The sequence below is a fragment of the Misgurnus anguillicaudatus genome, chromosome 21 (genome assembly GCF_027580225.2).
Source record: "Misgurnus anguillicaudatus chromosome 21, ASM2758022v2, whole genome shotgun sequence".
NCBI classification, from domain to species: Eukaryota; Metazoa; Chordata; class Actinopteri; order Cypriniformes; family Cobitidae; genus Misgurnus; species Misgurnus anguillicaudatus.
The window spans coordinates 7,706,463-7,728,834 of NC_073357.2; the positions used below are offsets into that span (position 1 = coordinate 7,706,463).

At 37.4% G+C, this 22,372-nt stretch overlaps 1 protein-coding gene across 1 annotated transcript in view; it reads left to right on the plus strand.

Moving 5' to 3' along the window:
- The window catches only part of furina (furin (paired basic amino acid cleaving enzyme) a), a 168,380-nt gene that overhangs the window by 140,550 nt on the left and 5,458 nt on the right, over positions 1-22,372 (plus strand). The window contains exons 12-14 of the mRNA XM_073859236.1: positions 9,055-9,234; positions 9,356-9,480; positions 15,314-15,439. Coding sequence (XP_073715337.1) covers positions 9,055-9,234; positions 9,356-9,480; positions 15,314-15,439 — 431 coding nt within the window. The remainder of the gene's footprint in view (positions 1-9,054; positions 9,235-9,355; positions 9,481-15,313; positions 15,440-22,372) is intronic.

A 22,372-nucleotide genomic window follows, 5' to 3' on the forward strand; every position in this document is an offset into this window, starting at 1 on the left:
TGTAATTCCACTAGTATCCACTAGATCAATCAATTTATAAAAATCTAAAGCAAAAACTAATTTTACTAATTTTAAACTCTGTGTATGTTTTAATAATTGCTCTGAATCTGATCTCTAACAAAATTGCTTTACAATAATGCAATCATTTCAGCTTTTTGCTCAAAATTTTGTATTTTTGAAGAAACCTACCCATATTTAAGAGGTTATAAAAAGAACAAATAAAGAACAAATGAAGAGTTTCGTTGCAAAACGAGATGAATCCATTTTTTAAAATTTTTGTCAAAACATGTTTAATATTATGTTATCATGTTATTATTTTGTTTTATGTTGCTACTTAGCTGTATTTTTTAAGTTATGAAGGTTTAAATCAAAACAAACCAACTGCAGTTGCATTGAAATTAATTGGAATGCACAACCAAAAAACTAGATTTCTGAACAATTAAAAAAACGGTGGTTATCTCGTTTTGCAACGAAACTCTTCAAATGTTTTTTTTTTCGGTTTTGTTTGTTTGAGAGCAGAGGGTCTGTTCTTTAATTTTATGTATTTATAGAAAAAAAATCCTGGAATGCTTTTTGTGAAAATCCCAATAAATGCTGGCTGGAAAATGAACTAATACCAGTTTTTTAACGAAGATTTTTTTTATTGAGATTTTTAACGAATGAGGGAAAAACCCTTTATGTTTATAAAAATAACTGTCTATGTGTGGACTTTGCCATATAATCAATCAAAAAAAAAAAGCATTTGGGCTGCTTTTATGTTCTTTTGGAGCTTAATCGCATACATTCCCTTTCTCTTTCACTGTATGTTAAAGAGCAGCAGCATTAGTATTAAAACTGACTTTTCTCTATTTGTGCTGCATAGAGGAATTTAAGCTCTGTTTAAAATGACTTTAGGGTGATGACAGAATTAATTTTTGGGTGAACTCATGTGTAACCTCTCAACCCTCTGTACTAAATCAAACTGTGCAGGGTTAATAGATTCTTCACTAGCGCTTGTAACCCCGTGCTGCTTTGGTGCACCCAACCAGAGTGTGAAGGTTTCTTTTTAGAGTTGCTAAAAAGGTCAAGACATGCAATACAAAACAGGAATAAGAAGTGAGGTTAGGCACAGCTGTAAACTAAACGTTCTGTTTAATGGTCGGTCGCATATAAATTTAGTCCTGCGGCTTGCCAAACACATTTTAAAGGTAGTGATGACATGCAGATGAGCATGGCATCCATGGTCGGCACACATCAGTCACCGCTGACATCTTGAGACCCGAGTCTAGACGATCCCCGTGATGTGGCCTTCCATCAATCCCTATCTCCCTGTCAGTGCATTGCGTAAACCCTTTCGCCTTTTATCCCTTCTTCCAGTCATCCTTTCTGGTTCATTGATGTTACAGAAAGATTAAGTGGTTTTGGAGCAATGCCCAATTTATCGTTCTGGTTACGGCAGTCACAGGGCAAAATGATTCCCGCTGCCTCGCATTGCTTCGTTTTGCACCAACTTTGATTCAAAGCCTTGCATTACTGAATACGTGTGGATGGGTTTATGCTTCATTCCTCATGGACTTCATTCCAGCCTGTCTTTCGTCTCTTGCTTTAAAGTCTTTTTTGCAGTTGAACACTCTCTCTATGCGGCGAGCAGGGCTGGACCACTCAAAGTCTCTTATGGGATTGGGTTTAGAGTACCAAGTGCTCAGGACCTGTAGGGGTCATAGGTGACACCAAAACTTATTCTGGGTGAACCAGGAGACGAGCTTTATTCTGATGGACTTGAAATTATATTAAAAATGCATTCAGATGCGCATTAACATGGGATACATAATGCCAACTAAGCCATTTGTATTCAAGTGTAAACATTGTGATGTTTTTAACTTTTAGTGTTTGTGTAATTGGTAGAGTATTGCATCACGATGGAAATGGATTCGATCCTTGGGGAACACTCAAAAGAGTGCATTTTGGATGCACTGTACGTCCATTTGGATAAAAGCACCTGCCCAATGCATAAATGTAAAATATTGTCCTGCTTAACTGCTCTGAGATCTGCGCCCAACCAATGCTGTTTCTTTCTTATTTTGTCTGAATGATGGCAGGGGGAGGCTGAAACCTGTAATGCAGATGACCTTGTTTTTATTGCGCTTGCTTAAGGATTTTAAATTACCCTAAGTATTAAACTTGGACATATAACTCATTCTGCTTAAGCACCATTCAGAATACAATTCATTTCCTTCAGCTCTGTTCAGTGAACACAATAATAACATTTGAATTTGTGTTTCTTGGTGGAACATGTAGTCTTTCCACATCTACCCTAATGTTACATTACTCATTAAATATTATGCAAAATCCACTTTTACAAGATGTTTGGACATAAATGTATGTTGGCTGTGTGTGAACACAACAACCCTTTTTAATCCCCATTAAACCAAAGCAGTCTCGTAACCATGCTGTTTTGATTCTCTTGTCAATGTGACATTACATTGATAAAGCCCCGCCCACGACCACTGACTAACTGGTAAATTTTACCCAAGTGATAAATATGTTTGTTGGCACATTGTAGCGTTAACGTGGCTAAAGATGTAATTGTCTCACACTGTATTGCAGAGATGCAAACTTGTCACCTTTAAAGTGAAATTCACAATTTTGATGGAAAATATATGAAGAGTTTGGTTCCAAAACGCGATAAACGCCATATTTGAAAAAAAAAATGAGTTACTGCCAGAATCAGTATTATATCAGGTCAGTATTTAAAAGTAAATTCTTAATTTTGCGCAAAATCCAATATCTGCCGTGTTATTCTGTCATATTTTCTCCCTTTTGTCCCAAAACGCGATTTCTACAGAACGCAATAAATCCACTCCACAAATTACAGCGCACCATTCCACGCAATGTAAACAAACAATGGCAGCGCAATGGCAGCTACTTCATACTTTGTGATCAACAAACAAACAAAAACAAAAGAATACTTTAATGGCATTGTTAACCTGTGATGGTCTTCTGTGACGGTAAAGAAATGTAAGCCATCAACATCTAATAATTTACGCGAGAGGTACTCGGGAGACGTGTGCTTGTTTTCCCGAAAGCATCAAGTTTCTCATGCTAACACATTGACCCCAGGGGATCTTATGAAAAACTTTCCATAATTTTACTCAAAGTCAACAAAAATCGAGCAGGACCAAAACATTTTACAGATGATCGCTGTGAAAAATGTTAAGCGATGACGTCAAGTATAACCGCAGCAATGACAATGATCTTAATATGACAAAGTAAGTGTTTTTATTAATGTCATTAATGTTTATTTTTTTAACCAATGTGTACAACTGTTCAACTAAGTGAATATAAAATGGCAAAGATTAATGCACATTTATATATTGATTCAATAGATTTATTTATTTATTAAAAAACTTATGGATTTATTGTATTTTGTGGAAAATAATTATTTGAAAATCAAGTTATGGATTTGAATTTTTTATGTTTTTTTAACCTAAAGATTCTATGTGAAAGTTTCTAACAGTAAATAGTGGTTTTCATCTCGTCACTTTCTTGGTATAGAAAACAGGTTTTTACCGAAATTTGTCAAAATGGATTTATTGCGTTTTGGAACCAAACTCTTCATATCATTCTTGTGATTCATTCAGTTCCGATGAGTTTTTGAAAATTGGGGTGAAGGGGGGTCTGCAACAGGGTCGCAGTGAATAAAATTACGGCAATCATGTTCACCTATAGTGGTAACTAGAGTTGTCACAACAATTAAATAATCGTCTCACCGCGATTGTTTGATCGTATCGTGATGATTTCAGATCACCGCAATGATTGCCCATCTCTTTAAAAAACACAAGGGGGAGCTGCAGCGCCTGTATAAATGAGACCGTATCAGATGGCGCTCCTTAACTGACATTGTAATGCGATACATTGCAAAGCCATTCAATACGGTGGATTAGGACAGGCCCAACAGACTACTACAATTTAAAGAAATGCTGCAAAACTAACTAAGTAATATGAACTGCCAGGTAAAACATACATTTTCAAAACAGCGATTCCAGTAAGGAATTATTTTCAGATATTTTTCAGACACTTTATTGTGCTTATTTCTTATGAAGTATTTTCAGATTTTGAAAGATATATTAATTAAATAATTACTTTTAAGTATGTGTTATGTGTATTAATATTTACTGCCAGGTAAACCTTGCAAAAGATTTAATTTAAATAATCACAGAAGTGTGAAAATTATTTCATGAACAAACAAAAAAAATTATGAGAATTAAATGTCAACGCAATAAAACAGGCAATTAATCGCCACAATTTATTAGACAATTAACCGTCAGCCAAATTTCATAACTGTGACAGCCCTACTGGTAACACGTTCAAATCACTAACCGCTGTGGCATATTGTGATTTACAATTTATAGTCACCTTATTTGCTGTTAAAGTCTAAGCAGATTAAGCGCACATACTCGTCTCATGAAAGTGAAAGTAACAAGTAAAGTCGCGCTGGTTTGTTTGCCTTGACGGAACTTGCACAGACACAGAAAAACATCATGTGCGGTAAGTAAAGTCCCAGGTCACATTACCTCACAGATCAGGGATGGATAACCGCAGTCTCCGCAATTACGGAGAAGTCTCGTGTTAACAGAATTGTATAGGACAACTAGTTGTTTGTGTCACATACTCAATCTCTGTCACTGTGTTAATGTAGACTCATCGGAGATGTCGGCAATCTGCTTCATATCTCGCTTATAATGTGATATTTTACATTTCACATAAGTATTCATAGATGTCAACATGCAACAACAAGTGTTCTTGTGTAATATACGCAAATGAGTGTTGCGTTGTTTTTATGGGAAAGATTGCACAATAAATAACGCCTTAGCACTGCCTCCATTGTAAAATAATACTTTGTTGATATATTTACATGTCACTATGGTTACAAGAATTTGTGCACGAGTACATGAGTTTGATTCGAGTTGCTCATTCAGGTTTTATAGTCATACATACTGTATTAGAGCTCAAACACTGTATTACCTCAAACATTGCTCTGTGGGTATTTTAAGTTTTATCACGGGCCTGTTGAATATTTTATTCTGATTCAGGACTCAACATAAAAGACTGCCCGATGGCCCGTGGCCAGCATGAGAGACACGATCGGCCCAGTGCTTGGCCCTCAGTCACTACATACAAACAAACAGGAAATATATTTCATTCTTATGCAATGTTACCATCGAGACACATTTTAAGTCCCACGGATGTCAACTTCTCTCCTACCTTATTGGTTGTTGTGGACACTGTTGCGTGTGTCGCGTGTTACGTCAGCTGGTAGAGCAAAGAGATTTTAAGATGATAGTTAGGAGGCCAAATGAAAACTTAATTATTTAACATCTTGGAAGCAGACATTCACTTGGGTAAAACACGATGAAAGAAACATTGCAATGTTTTGTACAGTTTGCCATCAGTTTTCAGGTAAAGCGGACAAGTCGGGAACCTTTGTCGTTGGAACAAGCAATGTGTGTCTGAAAGGGTTGCCTATAACCCTTCATCAGTTAATCCCAGTGATCTATATAAATGGATTGCGAATAAAACGCTTAATGTAACAGCGAGAGGTGAAGCCATCCCAGAGTTCGAACCGCCATCTTGGTAGTGGGCGTCATTGTCTTACTTTCAAAATCATGATCTAAATTCACCAGGTTTACAGCGTATTAGTCACACAAAATAATTTTTTAGGATATGTGTACGTAAATGAATTGTTTCTTCTGATGTTATTTGCAATGTTTATGTTAAAATCGTGCAGGATAAGAGATTTATAGAAAACGTTAAGGTGAGTGCTGCTGCATTCTGTTGTAATGACACAGATGTGTAAATAAAGTTTTATGAAATTAAAAGCCTACACGGTCAGTGTTATTTCTCTGAATAACAACTATTCTATGACTTTTTATAAGCACAGTGGCATTGAAAATGGGTGTTGTTTTTATATTGCTTCAAAATGTTAGTTTAACTACGTTTTAAAACGTTATCTTAACTGTGTAACGCATTTTACTGTACGAACAAAACAATACTGTGTAACATAACATAATTACAAAAAACAGCAAATTATTGCATTCACATATGGTACTTAAAACATAATTATTTATTTTGATTTCAGAATGAACTCGTTTGTGATTAATAATACATATACAATAATAATACAATAATACATATGCTACAGTCTAATCTAATACTGTAATGAAGATGAATGTATAGTAACTCACTGTTTAAAAAGTAAAATATACAATTTGAAATAAATAACTATGTACATGCTTATGATGTTTACGTTGTAATAATAAACAGTGATACTAAAACGGATATAAAAACAGAGACTGATAAAGTATCATTAACTCTTTCGGCGCCATTGACGAGATATCTCGTCAATCAAGAGAAAACGCTTCCCTGTGCATTATTTTCAAATATTTCAATAGCCCGTCGTCAACTATTCATACATATTTGACAAGTTATGTGTGCGTTTTACAGAAAAAAATCAACACCCGTGGAACATTTCTCAACCAGTCAGAATATAGCATTGGACAGCCCTGTTGTATAACTAATATAACAAATGCAAAGATTAATATGATCTAAAATGAATAAATCATTAATAAAAATATTTGAGTGAAAATAAAAATAATAATTTATGTATAAACTGGGATATATTTAAGCAATATCGCTCAAGTACACTCTTAAGAAAGGATGTTTAAATGTTTTTGTTCACATTTTTTTGTGTTATGCTTTGAACACATTTGCGTTTGTGTTAAAATAAAACAAGTTGTGTTAAAAGTAACAAAGATATGTGGATTCTGGGACAACGCATTTAGTGTGATGTCTCTAAACTAACATTAATGTGTTGTTTTTAACACATGCGTTCTATGGGGGTGTGCACACCGAAACTTTTAAACACAGTTGAAACGCCAGGCGGACACAGACTGCCACCTTTTTTTTTTTTTGGCGACTGACAGCTTTTTTAAGCTGAGTCTCATGAATGGTCTCATGAATCTATTGTTTGTTTCCTTTATTCATATTTAGTCTCTTTTGTTGCTATTTTTTGGCAGAGATAAGTTACATTCCATTACTAAATGCAAAATTGATTGTCTATTTTATCTTAACGCTGTACTAGAGCACTGTCTTTTTACTGGACTTTGTTCTTGTCAGTAAATATCAGTGGTGTCATCTCGTGTTTTAATATTCACATCACCGGAAATAAGTCAGCAAGTGTCCCGAATTCCTGATGTATAGGGAGCCAGTGTTCGAGCACCTGTACACGGGGTTAATTCCAAACAGCGTGCGTAAAAAGAAAATGATTGTTTTCATTGCTCTGTTTGCCAAGGGTATTTAAATCGGCCACGCTATGAGACACAATAACCACAACCCCCCTAATAGTTTACATATAGTTGACTCAAGACCTCTGATCTTTGAAGGGAATCGGGCTGATTACTTTACCTGATTCACGACCTAGGGAGCTAGGGAACTGATTGAGACAAGGAAAGTCTTAAAAGTAGCATTTGTGCAGCTTAATGTGTGAGCATGTGACGCTCTGTTGGCTTATTAACTTTTTCCAGTCACAGATAGAGCGAGCGTACAGCGGTGCTTCACACCTTCCTCACTCATTCATGATCAGTGGTGGAATGATATGAAATGGTGAAGCGGTTCTATAGACTCTATATATAGACTCAATATATATATTGTTCCCCAAAATCTTGCAAAACATGGCCCCGGTCATCACCCCCAAAGCATGATGCTACCACCCCCATGCTTCACAGTAGGGATGGTGTTCTTTGGAAGGTACTCATCATTCTTCTTTCCCCAAACATGTTTAGTGGAATTATGACCAAAAAGTTCTATTTTGGTCTTATCTGACCACATGACTTTCTCCCATGACTCTTCTGGAACATCCAAATGGTCATTGGCAAACTTAAGACGGGCCTGGACATGTGCTGGTTTAAGCAGGGGAACCTTCCGTGCCATGCATGATTTCAAACCATGACGTCTTATGCAGCATTTACACCAACCGCGTTTCAGGCGTCAAAATTGCGTGTACCGTGCCCAGTTTGCCGCAGTTTGAATGCATTCAGCGTCTAGCGTCAAATGCCTCATCCGCGCCGCGAGACCTCCAGATGCGCGTCAAAGCGTCTTCACATTGACTTTACATTGAAATCACTTAACGCCTCTACCGTGGCTGGTGTAAACGCAGCATTAGTGTATTACAGTAACCTTGGAAACGGTGATCCCAGCTCTTTTCAAGTCATTGATCAGCTCCGCCCATGTAGTTCTGGGCTGATTTCTCACCTTTATTAGAATCATTGAGACCACACGAGGTGAGATCTTGCATGGATCCTCAGTCCGAGGGAGATTGACAGTCATGTTTAGCTTCTTCCATATTCTAATGATTGCTCCAACAGTGGACTTTTTTTTCACTAAGCTGCTTGGCAATTTCCCTGTAGCCCTTTCCAGCCTTGTGGAGGTGTACAATTTTGTCTCTAGTGTCTTTGGACAGCTCTTTGGTCTTGGCCATGTTAGTAGTTGGATTGTTACTGATTGTATGTGGTGGACAGGTGTCTTTATGCAGCTAAAGACCGCAAACAGATGCATCTAATTTAGGATAATAAATGGAGTGGAGGTGGACATGTTAAAGGCTAACAGGTCTTTGAGGGTCAGAATTCTAGCTGATAGACAGGTGTTCAAATACTTATTTGCAGCTGTATCATACAAATCAATCGTTAAAAAAAATCATACATTGTGATTTCTAGATTTTTTTTAGATTATGTCTCTCACAGTGGACATGCACCTACGATGACAATTTCAGACCCCTCCATGATTTCTAAGTGGGAGAACTTGCAATATATATTATACTATATTCATCACTGTATATAAAACGCATTGTAGGCACACCTGAGACTTACCGTATATTACATCTTATAACAAATGATCTGTGGAGTATTTTGTGGAGTATTTTGAGAAAACTTCACAGATAATGTAATTATGTGTACCTCCTAGTTTATGCATATTTGTGCTGTTTTATTATATGTATTTGTGTTTATTTGCCCTTTTCAGGAATATTGAGAGTCATTTGGTGATCACCAAAAGCGTGGATGCTTGTGGCGGGACTCCGAACTTCGTGAGCTCATTAGAGCACGCCCAAGCTCAACTCACCTTGTCCTACAACCGCAGAGGAAATCTGGCCATCCACCTGATCAGTCCACAGGGGACACGTTCCACATTGCTTGCACCCAGGTTAGACACGTGCATTCAGTCTCTCGAGTACTTCAAATTAAAAATTGCTGCGTGAGCCTTTCGGCATCATTTCACATCCCCTTGTTTAGGCGAGTCTAATGGTTCGTGTCTTGTCTCTCAGACCTCACGATTACTCCTCTGAGGGCTTTAATGACTGGGCTTTTATGACCACCCACTCCTGGGATGAGGACCCTCGTGGAGAATGGAGCCTGGAGATCGAGAACGTGGCTGGAACCAGCGACTACGGTAGCCACTTTTTATTTTCACTAGGCCTATCTCTAACAAGTGCTTTCTTATCTCTTGCTATCAATAATGGCATGAACCAAAACATTTTTAAACATTAAAACGATTAAAGGGCCAATCATTTGATTGTTATCCAGATAAGCCCCTCTTTTGTATACATCCCATTGTTTGATACTTCACAGAAAGCCAGAAGTATCTTCTCTCTAAATCCGCTTGTCGTCCCCAATTCCTTTTTCTTCTTTTATGTCACGCTTTATTTGTTTTTCTTCACCACACCCTGCAGTAAATCTGATTAATTAAATCTAGCTAAGTAAATCAGAGGATTAGGTTTTTCCTCCCTATCAAGCACTCCTGCTGCCCCTGAACACTGTAAATATAGACTGACGTCCATTCATTTGTTCGGCTCAGACTCTAACACAACTGCTTTGTGCCTGACTTAAAAGAGTCATTGGTGTAATATCTAGTTTTTTTCTTTTTGTTGGTTAAAAAAACGTACTGACTTGAAACTGGACCATCTAGTGCATGTTGAAGCAGTGGGGCGCTATAGTTACTGAATAATATTGTTAAGAAGTCTATGTGAAGACGTTGTTCTGTTGCATGACAAAATGAAGATCTAGCACACAAAATAAACATGCTCTATACGAGATAATGTAAGGGATAATGTACGGTCAGCCGGTCATTACAGCCGAAATTGACTTTTACTTTTTACACAACCCACTTACCAAATAAATAAACAGATGGATGTGGAGTATCGATTAAAACTCATTTCGTTTTAGAAGAAAGAGACGATGAAGTGATACAGGAAACAGCGATGTGGGAAATCCGTTGCTTAGGACAACAGCCTATAATGTAGTTATACAGTTTAGTGGTCCTTATACAAAATTAATTGACTGCTGAATGCCGTAATTGGCCAATTAAAATCTATTTCAACTATTCGTTCCAGGAAGCTGTATAAGAAAATACTTGGCCCCTCAAAATCTCTTTGGATGAGCCACATTTGATTTGTAAATAACAGAAAGATACACTACAATTGTGTACACATTCGGTATTAGCTACAATCAACTGTTGTTTTTATTAATGAACATAATATTAATTATTTATTGTACATTGTTGTCTATCATTTATTAAAGCAATAAGATATGTGATGGGCCCACTTTAGTCATTGTTTACACAAGACCTGCAACAACTAATCACGAAAATTGATAATAATCAGGGTTTCCAGCAGAAAATGTGTTGGTTAAGGTGGTAGGGTTTGCCGCCACACCGCTGTGCGATTAACCAATATCGCTCGAGTAGGAGTGTGATATAGCTCTATATCATCACGGCTGTGATTAGGCCAGAGGCACGAGGCCGAGTGCCGGTGGCAATCACAGCCGTGATGATATAGAGCTATATCACACGACTCCGAGAGCGATATTGCTTTTATACAACAGTTCGACGGCACACGTTTGAAAAACGAAAACTAGAAAACAACAACGGAGTAATTTTAAAAGCCACTACTTCTTCCGCCACGGATTTGAGGGCTGCCAGAATGACAGGTAACACTTTCGGCTGCTTTGAATCTCAAATTAACTCAATGAACGGATTTGCCGTTTTTAAATATTACAATTTCTTGGTCACAAAGTGTAGTTTTAAGATTAGTTCAGTCGAGAATGTATATGTATTATATTTAAATCTACAGTCGATTAGTAAAGATAGTGCCTGTTTGATTGTTTGCTTAGTGAGATTCGGTACGTATGAGAACCAAAGCATGAGCGGACGTCAGTGTTCACTCGCCCCGCTGACCACCGCCCTCTCTGGGCTACATCTCTGACAGGGATTCCCTGGCTCTCATGTCGGCCTTGTTTGTTTTTGGCGCGAGGTAAAAGTTAATAAAACTATACTTATATAATGTTACTATTGGTTTCCCATTTACTCTTAACGCGATACGAGCACTCGATTATTATTAAACTTTGTTCTTGTCAGTACTATATAAAGCTGTTTTTTATAAGTGTCAGAGATATGTTTTTGCATGCTGCTTATAAATATACCAGTGCCGATATCTCATAACATGTTTTAATAGTCACGTCGCGATTAAATAAATGATCAATGTCCACATTTAAAAGCTGCGGTGCTTACCTGCAGTTCCACGGTGTTTCGCGTTCTGATAAGAGATATAGCTCCAGAAGAAAAACCGAGTGTTTACATTCCTGTTTCCAAGTGTCCACACGATGTGACAAGACATTAATCCCATTAAGTTTAACGTAACATCCAAAAGCGCTGATCTTTAACGGAATAATAACTTCCGATTGCGGATTCACAGACTGATTTATGAGGTAGTGAACTAATGAGACACACGGAGAGTGATTCAAAACAGCGCGGTTGTGTGTGCCTGCAGTTTTCCATTCAGAGATGAGCCTGTTTAGGACCTCCATTCACTAGGTGGCGGAATGATACGAAAGGTGAAGCGGTTACAGTGCCGTTATCAGTACAATATCGAATAGCTCTTAGCCAATCAGATTCTAGAACCAGAAAGAACTGTTGTATAATAGTCTACATACTCTGTTCTACATTTAACAATTATTCCTTTAATACTAAATCTAAAATATAAATCATATTAACAAAAAAGTAAAGCCATTTTATTACATGTGATAACAATTTTGGCCTCTCGTAAATTTTTCCATTCTTATTTAATCCACAATATACGCACATTCATACTTTATCTTGTATTGTATTCTATAAACATCTGTTGTTTCTATTTGCTTGACTGACAGTCACTGCAGCAATAGCGTTACATGGCAAATTATCTAAATTTCATTTTTTGGTAACGCTTTATTTTACGGTGTCTTTGTTACACATGCTACATGCAATTACTATAGTAATAACAGTTATTTATGCATAATTACATGCAACTTACCCTAATCCTAACCCCAACCCTATAGTAAGTACCGTATTATTTTAACTATAAGCCATGTTTTTTTCCATAACTTGACTGGTGCTGCGTCTTATAGTCAGGTTTGCCTTGTAAGTCAGTGTGAATTAATTTTGACATTTATGAGGCAAGATACAACATTACCGTCTACAGCCGCAAGAGTCCGCTATATGCTGCTTCTGTATTTATGTAATTCAATGGATTCTGTAATGTGGAATGATGAGTATGCGAACTTTGGTAACCTTGGCTTGTTCGGTTAATTTAGACTATTCAACCTTCCAGGTAAGGTCTGTATGCTATGGTTTATCGTTTAAATAACTAATAATATTACTTGAACGTACAGACATCTATTCAGCCTGCTGTTCTGTCTGCTATTGTTTATTTGAATAACTTGCCTTTCCAGATTAATTGTCTGTTGGCTTGGATTTTGTGAAATAATTTTCTAAATAAACGCAACGTATAGTCTACTGCGACTTATATATGTAAGTTCGTCTTAATGACACATTTTTGAATGATGCTGCTTATAGTACGGTGCTGCTTATTGTCCGGAAAATACGGTACATGTTGTTAATGATTATTACTTCGTACTTAAATATATAATTACACTGTAACAGTGATGCCGTAAAATAAAGTGTTACCCATTTTTTTTTTTATATGGCAAAACTCACCTAAAGTTAAGTAGTTTGCATCTCTGGGTTTGCTAATTATCTGAATTTTTTAATATAAGGATGCATTTTCTGTAAAATAGCTTTGAAAAAATATGCATTAATGTGTAAAGCACTATACAAACTCTCAAACATAGTGAACATAAAATCCCGCCTTCTTTCATTTCATTTGGTGGAATGCTTCTCAGCTCTGTAATATGATTGCCTGGAGTTCACGTTTGTCTCAAGAAACACAGAAAACTTAAAATTCCTGCTCGGTCGTGTAATTTGATTGGCTGGGAGTCGTTCACTGCTGCGTCTGTGAACAGAAACTTTCATTTTGATTTATCAACATTTTGACACTGATTTGCGCTGTTAGATCGCTACACTAAGCGACTTTGTGTTTTGAAGGAGACAGCAATGACAACAGCGAGTTACAAGTGGGTCCACATACCAAACACAGTGTTGTAATCGTTATTGTCATTACTCTAACTTACCGGTACGTGCATTAAAGCAAACCGGCCCACATTGCCATGCGGCCCACTGGGAAATCTCTCTGTGCTCCAGATGACCAGTTCGCTCCTGCGTCCCCGTAACCTCTATATGTAGAAAAAAATCTCACCGGCCCACATAAAAAATGGCCTTCAGACGGTGGACCATGTCTCTTTCTTTCTCTCATTGTCTGATTTAGGGATGTCAGGGTACCACAAAAAAAACCCACAAAACATGCTAATTAAACACTATTTTATTAATAAAGTGAAATGTCAATATAAAATAAAAAAATAAAAGTATTGACTTGTTGTACCTGTATATGTAAGCAATAAGGTACGAGAGGCTGTGCTGTATTGTAAATAAGTAACAGTTGAAGTTCACACCAGCCGCGTTTGAGCCGGCAAAATCGCGTCCAGCTTGCCGCTTGAACATTTTGGGCCCTATTTTAACGATCTGAAACGCAAGTGCGAAGCGCAAAGCGCAAGTGACTTTGTGGGCGGATCTTGGGCGCTGTTGCTATTTTCCCGGCGGTAGAAATAACTCTTGCGCCAGGCGCAAATCAATAAGGGGTTGGTCTGAAGTAGGTTCAGGTGGGGTTTGGGCGTAACGTCAAATAAACCAATCAGAACGCTATCCAACATTCCCTTTAAACGCAAGGGCGCAAGTTCCATGGTGGGTTGCTATTATTATGACGGATTTACCAGGCACACGCCAGGAGCGGTTCACAGCCGAGGAGACCGACGTTTTTGTAAGAGCAGTCAAAGACAGAGAAGTTGTTTTGTATGGGGATAGGAGAAACCCGCCCAAATCAGCGTAGCTTAAACAGGCGTGAGAGGAAATATAGCCACAATTGTCTCATCAGCTGGCATCCCTATAGTTGCAAATTTTTCAACTCGCGTGTTCGTCGCGGCAACGCTCAATTCGTGCGAACTAGACGTGCGAGACCTCTAGATGCACGTCAACGCGTCTTCGCATTGACTTAACATTGAAATCACTTGCGCTTGACGCCTCTACCGTGGCTGGTCTGCACGCAGCATTACGGACGATGTAAACCATATTAAAGTATAAAAGGTGTATAAGTGCAACTTTCATGAAGTTAAATCAATAAAAGCATTCCTTCCACTAGAAAAAATAGTCCCTGACTATAACCAACAACATTCCAATGTGTAATATGCATGAAAGCTCAAATAAAAACAACAAACCGTTCTCAAAATGATAGTTCCTAGTTTATTTAAATCCAACGTTAAAATGAAATGATGCTATAACGCTCATAATGCAAACGCCAGCTAAACTGAAGCTCAGCTGCTTGAACTCCAATGAATCCAGATGCCGGCCATAAATGTTTCCTTGTTTCATCCCGACACTTCGCTCGTTCTCTCTTTAATCTGCTTGAAGTATCTTTGTATGCATCTCTACACATCTTTAAATGATTTTGTGGAGTTCAGTGACGTCATTTAGTTGCATCTATAAAAAGTTTGGGACTGAAGACCTGTCAAAACAGCTCATCATTTCTGGACCCGGTTCTGCTGTGATTCCGGTACTTAAGATAGTACGGATGACTTTTTTGCTTTTTAGTACCGACGACACGGTACTTTTGACAACCTTAGTCTGATTAATCAATTACAGCTAAGGTGGTTTTTGTTGTGTCAGTTGTATAGTTTATAACCGTGGTAAAATCACTGTAATACACGGCAGTGCAATGTTTAATATTATGTGGTCTAATTTTGTACTACTTTGGTTTACTTTTTTAGTTGAAATCATCCAAGCATCTCTCTCTCTCTCTCCCCAGGCACCCTAACCCAGTTCACGCTGGTTCTGTATGGCACTGCGCCCAGTTTACCCATCTCTTCAGCTCCAGACTCGGGTGAGATGATTGACAGCAGCTGCAAAACCTATGACCTCAATCAGGTCTGCACAGAGTGAGTGTCAGAGCTATTCATGGTGAAAGTGCGCCCCCTACCAGCTGCTAGTTGTACTTGCATATCTACACTTCATGCAGTTGTTTCATTTTGAGTTGGTGACATCAGACTAGCATACTACTATTTTATTTTTGTCAAACTCTTTGCAGTGCACAGTATGCTAATTTTCCAAATGCATGAAACCTGAATGACCTACTGCATTAAACAAAATGTCCAGTATACATCCAGAGCACATTGCATAGAATACTGAATCCCACAATGCGATGCCATTTCCAGTATGATGACTGTACTGTTTTTATTATCTGAGTGACACAGATGTTTAAATAAACATTCCTAGTATAAATGCTAAAAGAAAACTTGCAAATTGCACAAAATATTCTTCTACTAAATAATTATTTGAAGACCAGCTGTAACTAATAATCTCTCTACTGATTTAAAGCCGAGCTATAAACCTCGCAGTTGTTTTTACAGCTCCGTCGAGTGTCTGTGCCGGTCATGTCTTTCTGTTAAATTGTGCGTTAATAACTCCATCCTGAAACGAGCTCGTGATGCCAGCTGCATTGGCAGGAGTGTACAGGGCAGCTGTCCGGTGTAGCTTGTGGTCATGTCGCTTTCTCTGCAAGCTCATTTTTACCTTCTCATACATAACACATTCATCTCTGTTCATCCACTGATGTCTCCTGCTCACCTCTCAATGACACCTTCATTAATGCCACTGCCAAATCCTCACTGCAGGTTTTTTACTCGTCCATCAGATACCTTTACCTGCTTTGAGCACCATAATGGCCTATGAAGTATGCCATACTTAATATTGAGGTGATTCCTGAAGGCCTACTCACAAACAGTCTGATGCAGTTTAGTCTCATGTAGCCTAATGAAGTCTGGTCTACTTTGCGGTTCATGCCGGTCTTGATAAACCACCCAGTTAGAAGGGAAGGTTTGACCTGCATGCAAAGCAATTTAGGAGTGTTTATGTATTTAGGACATTAAGGATGTATATAGTAAATTCTAGATGTCTATCATATTATTGTATATGCATTAGTTTGGAGAAACAAGGAGGCTTTTGGACTCATTTTGAATGGCCATTGGGCTGGTTTTGTTATACGGATCTGGCAACCCTAAAAGAAAAGAATGGGAGAAGCAAAAGCACAAACGAACGCTGGGTAATAAAGGTTTAATTTTCGTTAATATAAGTGTTTGTATTTGTTTATTTGTTGTTGGGTTTTCATAAAAATAACAACTAAGCATCTGTATTAAAGTAAGGGGAAAATCAAGGTTTTCATATTATAATGGCTTATTTTTTCTGTTAATAACGAATAGTGTTCATTCTCAACAAGGTCTAAAGTTAAAGATTAAAATGAGTTTATAAATCTGTGGCTAAATTTTTATATTTTAAAATATAAAAATCAAAAAGTTTATTTGGTAAACTCTGTAGTAGTGTGTGGCTTTTATACTTTTTAAAGTACACATTTACACGTGAATACCCTAATTTAGTGCCATATTTAGCTTTAATAAGTGAACAATGTAATTGAGTAAATATTTGTGTTTTATCCGATTAGTCGATTAATTGAAAAAAATTTACCGTCTGATTAATCGATTATGAAAATAATCGTTAGTTGCAGCCCTAATAAATAGGTAAATGTTGATGTTATTAATAATGTTGGGAACCTAAATCTGTTTTTTAAAAGGAACCGGAACCGCACTTAATTCTTAAGTTTCGGTTCTGGGCAAAGCGCTGGGAGCAGTCACTTTAAATAGCCATGTCTTACCTCATGAGTATTAATTACATTGAGCCACTGTTTACAAAGAAAACACTCACGCTGCTGGGGTAAGCTTTGTATACTTAGGGTGTTTTCACATATACACTGTTTAGGTCGGCCCAAATGACCGGTTCGTTTGGGTCAGTGTGAACACAACAGCCGCACTCGGGTGCGCACTAAACGACCGCTCCGAGACCGCTCTAAACGGTGGTCTCGGAGCGGCTGTCGCCGAACTCTGGGGCGACCCACCTGCGGTGTGAACCGCGGGCCGAACCAAATACAGGAAGTTCTCCACATGTTTAAGCCACTGGGCTTCCGTTGTGACGTAAGCCGGGTGTTATATTGTGGGTTAACAACAAACAAGCCAAACCTGGTCCATTGCAGAGATTCGCTGTCTCCTTTGCGTTTGAGCTGCTGATTTTATAAATGCATAGCTGTCCTCCACACACAAATAGTGACATTACGGGCTTTTTAGCAAACGGCTCCGTGAGAAAGGCTTTAATAGAACAGCCACGCAATTTCGCGTCAAAGCAAAGAAACTTCGCAAAGACGTGCAACGTTTATCTCCACATCTTGATAGCTGTGCTCTCCCTGTCAGGCTGGTTGTCGTGGAAACGTGGGGGTGGTCATGAGATGGTAAGAGCTGTCAGAGACCAATGACAGCGCTGACCGTTGTCACGTGGTGTACGGTGCGGCATTTCGAGTACAGTAAAAAAAATAATATGTGAACACGGACCGCACTAACTGAAAAAAGATACAATGCATTTTGGTGCGCTCCACGGTGGGCACCAACATATGTGAAAACACCCTTAGTGTTAAACATGTCTAAAAGTCAAAAGTGTGGATTCTAGGGCTGTTGACACTATAGTGCGACGCGCGGTGGGTGCACTTTACAAACTATAAAAATATAAAGTACAGTCTCACCCAGCGAGATGTTTTCAAGTTTGCAAACGGCCATAAAACTTAATAGTTAGTGCGCTATAAACTGATATCAGTGATGACCCGTTGGATTTGGGGCGGAATAGGTAAGATGTTCTCTCTTGGTCAAGGTTGCGAAAGTATCAATTTGCACTACCAGTACAGCATCAGAACGCGTTTTCAGCTCTGTGCAGACATTATTATAACCCACAAAAGGTTCGGGGCTCGAGCACCCACCGAAATGGCCAAGCACATTATGCTCAATTGCTTAACATTTCGCGTCTAAAACCACGCAGAAATGGGTGATTCTCACGAAAACTTGGTTTTAAAAATGTCAAGCATGAAAATGTAAAAATTGCTTAAATTTACTTTTTTTTCCCACCAGACATTGAAAAACAAAGTCTGGAATAAATGGGAACATTAATTTAAAAACTTTTACTTATCATTTAACACTTTTTGTAACATAATTTAAAAGATTAGTCCTAAAAAATCTCATTACCGCAACAGTCAAAAAACATCAACACTGACATATTTTCAAAATGACATGACAAACCTGAAAGAACATAATTTGGAGATTCTGCACATGCATTTAAAATCAAAGTATTATGCTTCTATTAATTAAATTAACATTTAATAAGCATCTGTTGCGGTAATGATAATCAAAATGTCGTGTAAGCATTCTGACAAGACAATATTTCAAATTAACTGTAAAAAAATGATCTTACCTGGTAGCCATCTTGAAGTAACTGGTCCATGTGCTTGGTCACTCAAAATCAAACTTTATTAAAATTCTGTATGTGTGCTTAAACTGTTCTCAAAAAGTGTTGCGGAGGATGAGAACATCAGGCATGGACACATCATTTTCCTAATTTTTCTTTATTATTATTATACATGAATTTTCAGTAAATATTTTTTCTGTCATCTAAAGTAGTCTAGCAAAACATCCATTTATTTTTTTCTTAATATTTTTGTGTTAATTTGATTAAATTACAACATAACGCATGTTCAAACACAGCCGGACACATTGCGGTAATGAGAATTTCAGCATAAAATGAGATAAAATTTACAATTATAAATTCTTATGTTGAAATCACACATTGTGCAAGGTAGTACACAGTATTGTGTTAATTCTGATGCTTTTTAATGTTACTATATTACACATTTTAAAGCTAAAATCATTAGTGCCGTAGTGTTTCAATGGTTTCGTGAGAAACACCCAAATATTGATCGCGCCGCTCTCCTCCTCCTTTAAAGCGTGTGACTGAAAATATTAATTCACTTTACATCTAAAATATTTTGACAGTGATTAAAATTTTTTTACTTGTTTAAGTATTGTGCTTTTTTTTCAATTATATGGAACCGGAATCGGGAATCGTTAGGCAGAACTGGAACCGGAACCGGAAAATTTCTTACGATACCCAACCCTAGTTATTAACCAAACAGAAAGGTCTTTATCATTTTAAACGGAAGCATTCAAGTACTAAACCATAGCGCACTTGAAACAAAAATAACATTGTAATACAAGTCAGCAAATGCAAACAATTAAACAAAGCGTAAGAAGTGGTGCACAGCTTTACATAATGGCTTATTGCTTTAATGAAGTGAGTTCCTCTTCAGCCATTTCATGCTATTATGTTTATAATAGTTCCTTTTTCATGGTGAATTTTTAGTCAGTTTAAAAATATTACGAACTGACCATATTTGCCAGAAAAAAGCATAAATAACTTCTCAAGTAACTTCCCCTTTACTGGTTGCTGTTCTCTGTGAGCGTGTGTGGTGTGCATTTCCTTACAAGCGTCCCCCACTCGTGAGACAGACATGACAAAAAGCGCGGCCAGCTATAATAAAAGTGTTAATGCCCGGCCCACATTCGACACAGAAATGGCAAATAGTGTGATCGGCTAAAATAATCTGTTAAAAATGAATATCATGTTGATTTTACAAGTCATACAAACGCTGCAATCAAATGTGCTGCTCTGAATGTGCATGCAAATTGAATTTGTTGGGCCCCGAAGGCTGTTTTTTGAAAAGCAAGTGATATACTCCATACAATGATTTTGCACATAAACAATGATGACAATGATATTATCGCAGACGATGTGTCATGCACACCCCTAGTATGTTATCTTAAACTCATCACTCTTAACAAAACCCACAGGAAGTATATCTCTGTCATTTTAGCAATAAGCCCAGTTGTCGTTTAAGCTCGCTTGAGAGATAGGAGGGCTATACATCTGTTCCTACCTGTTGTAATGGTGAATGCTGATATAGGCATTTGGTTTTGATGGTTGATGACACCATGCTTGAATTTAAGTTGGTTTCTCACCTTATACCTAACAAGGCTTGCACATATAATGGTGGTCAAGAAACGTACATACTTCACTGTGCAGGTGACAACTGAAGAGCTCAGATGCAGATGCCACAGAGATAACATTGACCACCTGCTTTACGTTCATCAAATATTTCCGCTTTAAATCTGCTTAATTCCAGCCTCAGGCCATTCAGAAATATAGCTTTGTTGGCAGAATCTGTCCTCTAAGTGTAAAGAAGAAGAATTGAATATACAAGTTTTTTTACCCAGTTAAATAAGGTTTACCAAATCGACCAAAATTAAGCCTTTTACCTTCATTCAGAAAGGACAGTGCATTGTACTGACTGGAGACGTTTTGGATTTGGTGTGGGGATCACAAGTCTTAAATAAGCATCACAAAGCAGACTACCCACAGCCTACTATGTGGGTGATTCTCACGAAAACTTGGTTTAAACATGTCAAGCATGAAAATGTAAAAATTGCTCAAATTTACTTTTTTTCCCACCAGACATTGAAAAACAAAGTCTGGAGTAAATGGGAACATTAATTTAAAAACTTTTACTTATCATTTAACACTTTTTGTAACATAATTTAAAAAATTAGTCCTAAAAAATCTCATTACCGCAACAGTCAGAAAACATCAACACTGACATATTTTCAAAATGACATGACAAACCTGAAAGAACATAATTTGGAGATTCTGCACATGCATTTAAAATCAAAGTATTATGCTTCTATTAATTAAATTAACATTTAATAAGCATCTGTTGCGGTAATGATAATCAAAATGTCGTGTAAGCATTCCGACAAGACAATATTTCAAATTAACTGTAAAAAAATGATCTTACCTGGAAGCCATCTTGAAGTAACTGGTCCATGTGCTTGGTCACTCAAAATAAAACTTTATTAAAATTCTGTATGTGTGCTTAAACTGTTCTCAAAAAGTGTTGCGGAGGATGAGAACATCAGGCATGGACACATCATTTTCCTAATTTTTCTTCATTATTATTATACATGAATATTCAGTAAATATTTTTTCTGTCATCTAAAGTACTCTAGCATAACATCCATTTATTTTTTTTATATTTTTGTGTTAATTTGATTAAATTACAACATAACGCATGTTCAAACACAGCCGGACACATTGCGGTAATGAGAATTTCAGCAGAAAATTAGATAAAATTTACAATTATAAATTCTTATGTTGAAATCACACATTGCGCAAGGTAGAACACAGTATTGTGTTAATTCTGATGCTTTTTAATGTTACTATATTACACATTTTACAGCTAAAATCATTAGTGCCGTGGTGTTTCAATGGTTTCGTGAGAATCACCCATGTAGTTTCATCAGTATGATCATGAGTTGGTCATCTGTATCTGTGCACAGGTTTAAAGCCCAGACTGATGTTTCCTATGCGTTACTCCATTTCTTACAAACCTTCTCCAAATGATATCTACTGTTACTAGAGCAAGCAAATGTGTCCAGCCAACCTGCCAAATAGGATTTCACGCTAAAAAGCACCAGTTAGCAGATTAGGCTTTGCAGTTGTCGGAAGATGCTGACCTGAGTGATTTAGTAATCGTTTTGGAAGTGAGGCAAACGTGAATTTAAACAGTGCCCGTAAAAGATTTAGCATGAGAGATTGAACTTCCATGATCATATTTCTTGTTAGCATTTTAAGCAATGTAGAAAACGTAAATAAGCGGTGACAGTGCAGAATGATGCAACGTTTGGCTTCAGTGTGCAGACTGATTCATAAACGTGAGCTGCCCATGTATTCAGACTTTTTAAAGGGCACATATTATGCCACATATTATAACATAAGTCAGAAGTTTCAAATCAGAATGTATTTGTTGTAGCATGTCCAAAATGCTTCTATTTGGGTAAAAGCATAAAAGCGTTCTTTTCGTTTGTGTACTTTTAAAGGGATAGTTCAG